The 9141-nt window shown below is 24.2% G+C and overlaps 1 protein-coding gene across 4 annotated transcripts; it reads right to left on the bottom strand.

The window, feature by feature from the left end:
- Positions 1-769: 769 nt before the first annotated feature.
- Positions 770-7662, bottom strand: LOC135925654 (zinc finger MYM-type protein 1-like). Of its 4 annotated transcripts, XM_065461064.1 has the most exons (16): positions 7553-7662; positions 7426-7510; positions 5890-5974; positions 5589-5846; positions 5197-5280; positions 5008-5091; positions 4765-4851; positions 4572-4655; positions 4329-4415; positions 4133-4219; positions 3838-4088; positions 2676-3776; positions 2347-2636; positions 2153-2303; positions 1806-2110; positions 770-1763 (listed from the first exon to the last, which is right to left on the bottom strand). In XM_065461064.1, the coding sequence occupies exons 4-16, from the start codon at positions 5844-5846 to the stop codon at positions 1399-1401; spliced, it is 3234 nt and encodes a 1077-aa protein (XP_065317136.1). In that variant the 5' UTR covers positions 5890-5974; positions 7426-7510; positions 7553-7662; the 3' UTR covers positions 770-1398. The 4 variants fall into 4 exon arrangements, with proteins under 4 accessions (XP_065317136.1, XP_065317135.1, XP_065317134.1 ...); XM_065461063.1 differs by lacking the exon at positions 5890-5974; XM_065461062.1 differs by lacking the exons at positions 7426-7510; positions 7553-7662 and having other exon boundaries at positions 5894-6051.
- Between the last annotated feature and the right edge of the window lie 1479 nt (positions 7663-9141).

Raw genomic sequence — 9141 nt, 5'->3', positions numbered from 1 at the left:
AATTGAATAATATAATATAAGTATAACAATTAGAATATATTTATTTATAATTAAATTAGCCTTTAATAATAAAATTTTTTCTAAATTATCATCATTTAAACAACCACAAATGTTTTTTTTTAATTTAACATAATTATTAAAAATATTTACTGAATCATCATTAGAATAAAAAAAAATATTAATGGAAAGGGCATTTTGGTAACGAGTTTTTCCCATAAAAGGTATCGATCCATGCATTCATTTGAAGGATCTGCATATGGTTGACCCTGTATTTTAGCAACAATTTGTGGCAGATTAATAAAAGGCCAATTAAGCTTAAATTTTGGGTGAATTATTGATGCCAATATTTTACTCTCATCATATAGTGAAGGAAATCTATAATTTTTATTATATACATATGGTTATGATCTTCACAAACAGCGTCTACATGGCAGAAAATTTGATGGAGGCAACCCCCATCCCAAATCTACCCCTACCCCCCTAAAAAAATTTCGCGGCCTTCGGCCGCGATATTTGCCTTAATCAAGAAAATCTTATATTAAGTCACTATTTATACCCTTACAAACATTCAGACCTGCTTTGGAAAAAAAAATTTACAAACTGATAACTATTGTTACTATCCGTTTTCAATTAACTTATATTTAAGTAGGTAGTGCAATCTTTTCATAATTTGATTGATAATCAATTTATTTTCATAAAAATTAATATAATAGTATTAAATGAGATAACATATTTACATTACTATAAAAAAATATCAAAAATTTAGTAAAAAAATATAAGATGAGTAATTTTAAAGAGGTATAGCTTGATTCTATAATTACTAATACCTTTATATTAAGTAAAAAAAACAAAATGAGTAATTTTAAAGAGGTATAGCTTGATTCTATAAATACTAATGCCTTTATATTAATTAAAAACATTCATATAGATATAACTATTATATAAAAAAAATTTTTATGTAAATATAACTTTTATATAAAATATTAGAATAAAGAATATAGTATATTTTGCACAAGAATTATAAAAACATTTATGTAAATATAACTATTATATAAAATATAAAATGAATAGAGTATATTTTGCACTGGAAATATAAATTTTTTTATGTAAATATAACTTTTATATAAAATATGAGAAAAAAATGAATATAGTTGCACTGGAATTATAAAAACATCTATGTAAATATAAGTTTTATATAAAATATTAAAATAAAATGAATATAATATATTTTGCACTGGAATTATAAAAACATTTATGTAAATATAACTATTATAAAATATTTAAATAAAATGAATATAGTATTATATTATGCACCGGACTAGAATGATATAAAAAACTATTAAATTAAATTTACATTATTAAAAAGGCGTATATAATTAGCTGTGAAAAAGATATAACTTATTTTATTAATAATTTAGTTAATCTTTTAGACGTAGATGCAAATCGCGTTATAATGTCGTCTATTTTAAATCTTTCAAAAACATCAATTTCGCTGGATATTAGAAGTAAATTTTCTAAAAAGGGGTCAGAAATTTTATTCCGCATTCTAGTTTTATTTATTTTGACTTTGCTCATCACTCTTTCGGCTGAACAAGAAGTAGTTGGTAGAGTCAATAAATATTTATATAATAAATATAAATTAGAATAAGAATTTAATTTATTTAAAAGACGATATGGTAGTATAAATGAATATTTTATCCATTTTTTTGTATTAATTATGTTATCGTTATTGATATCTTCCTCGGTTTCATCGTTTACAATACCTTTAATTATATATAATTTTAAATAAAATATCAATAAATTACTTTCATCAATATATAACCCATCATTCTTTTTTATTTTCAAAAGATCCTTGCAATAAATGATTGCTTGTGAATCCAAATATAAAGATCGAAAATCATTATATTCACGAGCAATATCTTGAGCATTTAATTGGTAAGTATGACAAATTTGAGATATTTGCCACCCTTCTATTCTATCATTGGCTATAATTCCAGCTGGTGTAAAAAGAGATATTTGAGATAAAAAATTTAAACAATCATAATTAAATCTTTCATTTAAATCATTAATGATTGTATCAAGCACAGGGAAAAATATTTCCCTTTTATATCTATAATGCTAAATAATAATTTTAAATCTTTTTTTATTCAACTTGTTTTTTTTTTGTTTAACATAATTATTGAATGCTGTTTGATCAAATTTGAATATTGATTTTATATTATGCAATTCCGTTGTAACATTATTCTTTTTCAAATAACTGTTAGATAAGGAATGCAATTTTAAAAAAATATTATCCCCATTAGCTACATTTTAAAATTATTTATAGAAATCGTAACTAATTTTAACCTCTTAGTCTTTGTAATTTATTTTTTGTGTGTTGTATTAATTTAGTTACCATAGCCAAATCATTACCAACTGCCTGCATTTCAATACAAGCCTCATGTGTGCATTTCAATATTTCTTTCAAAATAAATAGACTTAATATGAAATCTTCATCCTTAATTCTTGTTAATAATCCATCGGCAATAGAAGAGGTGCTTGGGTCATTAGAATCTTTTAATTCATTTAATGATGCTATAATATGTTCATAAACATCTAAAAAAATTTCTACAGCTTTATAAGATGATGACCAATTTCTAAAAAAAGATAAGTTACATTAAAAATATTATATTTACCTTGTTGTATTTTTTATTCTTTTAAGAGATTTTTTAGACTTTGTCATTTGATATTTAACAAACACTCCTTGACGTCTTACCCCATTCATGAAATTATATAACTCATCCAATATTCCCATTACCTTTTTCATTTCTATTTTGCATCCACAAACATGAGCAACTACTAAATTGAGCCTATGTGCATGGCACCAAATATATATGGCTTTTGGAGCCTCTTTCAATATTAAAGCCTGCATTCCTTTGTATACTCCTCTCATATTCCCTGCACCATCCATACTTTGCCCAACCATATAATCAAGAGGAAGACCAAGATCTTTGAACTTAGAAAAAACATGTTTCTTTATATTTTCCCCGGTGGTTTCTGATGTTGTAAAAACATGGATGATCCTTTCTACAGGATGTGGATGCGGATCATCTTCTATATATCTTACAAGTAAAGCAATGCATTCTTTTTTAGACACATCATATGTTCCATCTAATATGATGCTATAGGCACAATTCTCTTTAATTTTTTGAATAATACATTTTATTATTTTTATCTTAATGACTTCAATAATTTTTTTCACATGGCCATATGACAATAAATTTATATAAGGTCTTGAAATTTTATCTGATTTTTTTCTCCTCAATTTTTCGTTGTTATCAATGTATGCCCGTAAAGTTGGAACCGTTTTTGCCATTAATTTTATGAGGCACATAAAATTACCTTCATTCGAATTAGTGCCCCAAAAGGCTATGTTACATTTTATAAGGTATATAATGGCATCAATAATATTATGAACTATATTACGATTTTCCATTATTATATCAAGCCTATTTGATAGAAAATGATCTTGAATACGCTTATTTGCAAGCCAAGTCATGTTGGTGTATTCACAATCCTTATGAATAGAAGATGACTCATGTCTCTCTAAGTCACGCTTAAAATTTTTCCAATTATTTACTCCAAGTTGAGTCCAAAAAGTATTGGATTTAGGGCCACCAAACATAAGACAATAAAGACAAAAGACTTTGTCTAAAGTGGTGCTATAGGATAACCAATTTCTTGGTTTGAGGGAACCATCAATATTAACCTTTTTATAATAGGATATATTCATGCTCCTATTTAAAAGTAGAAATAATGGATGCGTAAAAATTAATAAAAATTAAATTTTTTAAAAACCTTTTGTGAGTAACAGGATATTGAAATATATTTGAACATGGCTGACATGGGCCTATGGAAATTATGAAATTAATCAAGATATTTGTCATTCTAAAGAATATGAAATGAAAAGGGTCATTAGGCTCCTTTTTTTTATATAATTGAATAATATTTGGGCCTTTAATGTTTGAAATATTTTGGCTTGCATTGGGATTGATAATTGGATGAAAAAAAGATATAATTGGGGAATTTTCAATAACTTTGTGTGTTTGCTAATTATTATTAAAGAGTGTATAGTTTTATTTAAATTAAATACCTCATCATTCAAAATCAGCAGATCACTGGAACTGGGCATTGTATGAGAAGATAATATAATTTGGGAATCTTCAGTAAAAGATTTGTGCTAATTATTAAATAAAGAATAATTAAAATTTGTTTATTCATGAAAATATCTGAATATCCTCATTTATTCCCTTCAAAATTATAAAAGAAATCTTATTTAAATTAAGTACCTCATTATTCAAAATCAGCAGATCACTGGAACTGGGCATTGTATGAGAAGATAATATAATTTGGGAATCTTCAATAAAAGATTCATGCTAATTATTAAATAAAGAGTGGTTAAAATTTGTTTACTTATGAAAATCTTAATTTTAATAAAAATTTTATTCTTAATTAAGATATAGAAAAGTGGAAAATATTTCATAATTTATTCACTTCAGAATTATCAAACAAATCTTATTTAAATTAAGTACCTCATCATTCAAAATCACCAGATCACTGGAACTGGGCATTGTATGAGATAATATAATTTGGGAATCTTCAGTAAAAGATTTGTGCTACTTATTAAATAAAGAATAATTAAAATTTGTTTATTCATGAAAATATCTGAATATCCTCATTTATTCCCTTCAAAATTATAAAAGAAATCTTATTTAAATTAAGTACCTCATTATTCAAAATCAGCAGATCACTGGAACTGGGCATTGTATGAGAAGATAATATAATTTGGGAATCTTCAATAAAAGATTCATGCTAATTATTAAATAAAGAGTGGTTAAAATTTGTTTACTTATGAAAATCTTAATTTTAATAAAAATTTTATTCTTAATTAAGATATAGAAAAGTGGAAAATATTTCATAATTTATTCACTTCAGAATTATCAAACAAATCTTATTTAAATTAAGTACCTCATCATTCAAAATCACCAGATCACTGGAACTGGGCATTGTATGAGATAATATAATTTGGGAATCTTCAGTAAAAGATTTGAGCTAATTATTAAATAAAGATTAATTAAAATTTGTTCATGAAAATATCTGAATATCCTCATTTATTCCCTTCAAAATTATAAAACAAATCTTATTTAAATTAAGTACCTCATTATTCAAAATCAGCAGATCACTGGAACTGGGCATTGTATGAGATAATATAATTTGGGAATCTTCAATAAAAGATTTGTGCTAATTATTAAATAAAGAGTAGTGAAAATTTTAGGCAAATGACTTATTTTATTCTTAATTATAATATATAAATTTTTTTTTAACAAAAGTTGAAATATTTAAATATTCTTATAATTTATTTCCTTCAAAATTGATAAAGGGCATAATAAAAATGTACCTATATATTAAAAATCTTATCTTTAATAAAAATTAAAAGTATTATGCTCAAATTATAGATGAAGAATTGGTTTCTACTAATTCACAAAATTTAAGGTTATTTTTACTTATATTTATTGTCATGAATTAAAATAATATATATAAAAAATTACTTTTTGGAAGTAAGATGTTATTGATTTTTTTTGTAACTTGGTTTCAACCCCATTTGTGATATTGAATGGAATATCTTTATTTAAGGATACCCAATTATTATCCTTTTTGATAGCTATCTTTGTAAATTTGATATCAGATAACTTGACATGAGGATGTTTATGTTTATAATGGTTATTTATTTTGTCACTTCTTATTTTAGAAGTTTTACAATTAATATAGTCACATTTGACTTTATATATTGTTTTGTTACTTGGCATCTAGAATAAAAATGAAATAAATATTTAGATAATATTTTTTTACTCACTGATGGCCATCAAGAATGATGGAGAATCATAATTTTATCCTTTATTTGACGGTGGATGGCTGAATCTTAAAATTCTCCTATCTTATGAGGTGTGATTCAGAAATTAAATTTATATTTGTTTAAATGAGGGTGTAATTTTAAAATTTTCCAGTGGTTTTACAAAATATAATAAAGAAATATATATTTAGATATTTTAATATATGTGCACAATAAATTTTTATTCATTTGTATTATATTTTTAATCTAAAAAATATATTAAAATCTTTTAAAATAAATTCTTATTCATTTGTATTTGTAATTTATAATCAAAAAAATATATTCTAGACCCTTATTGTTTTTAAATTAAAATTCATAAATATACACTCTATTAACATATTTTATAAAAATAATGAAAAATTTACTGATTCAATCATCATCATATAAAGGAAATTTATTATGCACCCATCATTGAATAAAGAAGAAAATTCTGATTACCAGTCATTCATAATGGACTATCAGCTATTAACTTATATTTTTGATAATGTTTTCTTAAAAGATTCCTATTATATTATATGTAAGCTTAATGCATGGTCACAAAAAATATAATATTTTTTGTTATTTATGCCAAAACAATCATGGATCAATATTTCCTCCATTATACACTTCACAATTGATTTCTTTATTTCTTAGTGTCCAACAATTTTTAGAAATGTATGATGCTTTGAAATCATAGTTTCTTTAAATTAACAATCCTAATAAATTTTGCAAATAATTGAAAACAGGCATATTTGTGATTTGCCCATTCATTTATCTTCAAATAAAGTCTGAGAAATGATATATTTTAATCATTGAAATTAGAGACCTTCACTGGCATTGATTTCTTCATCCAGCCTAGGTCATAAGTAAAAATAATTTTCAGGCCCAGTTCATGTTTAATGGAAATCCAAACCCAAACCACATCATAGGTTTCAAAGATTATTCCCAAGCCATATCCAAAAATTTAATTTATTGTTAACAAAAATAAACAATATTTCAGTATATGGAATCACTTTGTCAATTCATTTAATTGAAATCTTTTCTTAAATCAATAATCAAATGAGAGGAATAGATTATCTGTTCATTCTCCCAAGATTTCTATAAATATTTAGAAAAAAGGCCAAATATATTATGGAAAATTTGATGTTATATAAAATTTATCTAATAATGAAATAAAAAATTTATCAATTCTTTTAACAAATTTTTTATCACACAATGGTTTTCACCTCTCACTTATAATTTTGTATATAATTTACACTTACCTCAAAGAATCATTTATCATAAATAGAAATCAATTATGGGTCCAACCTGATTGCCTCACAAAAATGTGGTAATATTTACCCCATTGAAAATGATTATTTAAAAAATTATTAGCAAAAATAATTGCCATGGTTCAAAACCCAGATAACTTATTAAGTATACATATTAAGATTAAATAAAAATAGCTTCATTCTTTATTATATTTATTTATCTATCATCAAATTAAGGAAAATGCAATTATATGCTTAAAAAATTACCTTTTTAAAATCCAAAAATGTTTCTTTATATTGTTAATTGAGTAGGATTATCTTATCATAAAAGGGATTCTTTATTCAAAAGGTCCTTATTATAAAAAAATATATATTGATAATTTAAAATTGATACTGTGAAAATCTAAATCCCATTATGTAAATGAATTTTCTAAAAATTTAAAAAAATAAATATAGTGTATAATATTTATAAATTGACAGATATCTTTTCTTTAATTGACATTTTTCAGAAAATCAACGATAATCATATCGATTATTGGATTTAAAAATAATAATACAAGTCAAAAATTACCCTCCAAAAATCAATACCTACCCCCCAAAAACAAATGCCTACCCCCCAAAAATCAATATCTACCCCCCAAAATTAATACCTACCCCCCAAAATGCCAATATTTTTTGGAGGCATTTGTCTCCTACCCCCCCGGCCATGTAGACACTGTTCACAAATAATAAAAATTATATAATTCTAAATGCCTCTTTAGGTTTGAACTGAAAATCTTTGAAGAAGATATTTTGTTTTTGCATAAAGAGCATTTTGCATAGATCATTGTATGGTTACTCCATCCGTTTTACATAAAGTAAAATACTTACGTAAATTATGAAATGGTAAAAGATTCTCATCGTACACATCAATAGAAGTAGATATATCATCTTCTAAATCTATAATGGAGTACATTATTAAAACCTAAAATTTATATTATAATATAATTAATAAATATAACTTGTTCTTACAAAAAATTTTGGAAATTGATATAAAATCTGGTTCACTTCTATTTTCTTTTTAAAAAATGGGTAAAAAAATCGTAAAAATTTATAATTTTTAATACTTTTACATTTAAACAATTATAAATTATATGAAAATTGTTTCCCAACAAAGTCTCTAAAATTTGTACGAGATCGATCTTTGATCTTTTCTATTTCTAATGGAAAAAGGGCACTTCATGATGATAAAAATATTTATATTATGCTTGTTTTCAATTTCACCGCAACTAATCTATCTTATTTTAATATCATATTTTCTAAAGATGCCAAAAATCAATTTGACTAACTTTTGTGCTACTGCTGCTATATTATTAGAAACATAGCTACAACCAGAGACATCGAGTCTCATATTTAAAAATACGATAAATGATTTTTTACAATGACCCCTACAAATCCTGCTCTAAGAAGCAGAGCCGTAGCCAGGAATTTTCAGTTAGGGAGGCCAGCTGCTTACTTAGGGGTGCCACTATTTTTTTTAAATAAAACAAATAATTAAGCATTCATAAAAAATTTTTGCTATTTTTATTAAAAAATTATTAATGTTATATGAATACAAAATAATACTATAATATGAACATACAAAATAATACTATAATTTAATACGACGATTTTTATTTTTAAATTTTAACATAAATGAATTAAAGAATAAATTTTGTGTTAATTATTTTTCATCCATCAATACTAAATTTTGCTTACTTTGATCTTTCATCGACCCTCATGCTCGATACAACTCTCTTTATTATAGGGAAAGAAGCCACACAAGAAGATAATGGCTGCTGAGTAGCATTTATACAATTATCTAAATGCATGATGATATTTTTTTTATACATAATATTTAGGATATTTTCGAAATTATGTGTTTCTTTAACTTCTGCAGCTAATAATCCTTTAGCTATTTTCATTTCATGATGTAAAATTTCCATATTTAAGTTTAATAATTAT

Source organism: Gordionus sp. m RMFG-2023, chromosome 3 (assembly GCF_954871325.1).
Source record: "Gordionus sp. m RMFG-2023 chromosome 3, tfGorSpeb1-WG-v2, whole genome shotgun sequence".
NCBI lineage: Eukaryota > Metazoa > Nematomorpha > Gordioida > Chordodea > Parachordodidae > Gordionus > Gordionus sp. m RMFG-2023.
The sequence above is the reverse complement of the archived record's forward strand: the minus strand, read 5'-3'. Positions and strand labels throughout refer to the sequence as shown.

What these genes read in the sequence shown, in the direction of transcription:
- LOC135925654 (XM_065461064.1), bottom strand. Translation starts at nt 5,846, where the DNA reads ATGCCAAGTAACAAAACAATATATAAAGTCAAATGTGACTATATTAAT. An exon ending in TGCTGATTTTGAATAATGAG is followed by an intron (nt 5,092 to 5,196) that starts GTACTTAATTTA and finishes TTTAATAATTAG; the next exon opens with CTCAAATCTTTTACTGAAGA. An exon ending in AGAATAAAAAATACAACAAG is followed by an intron (nt 2,637 to 2,675) that starts GTAAATATAATA and finishes ATCTTTTTTTAG; the next exon opens with AAATTGGTCATCATCTTATA.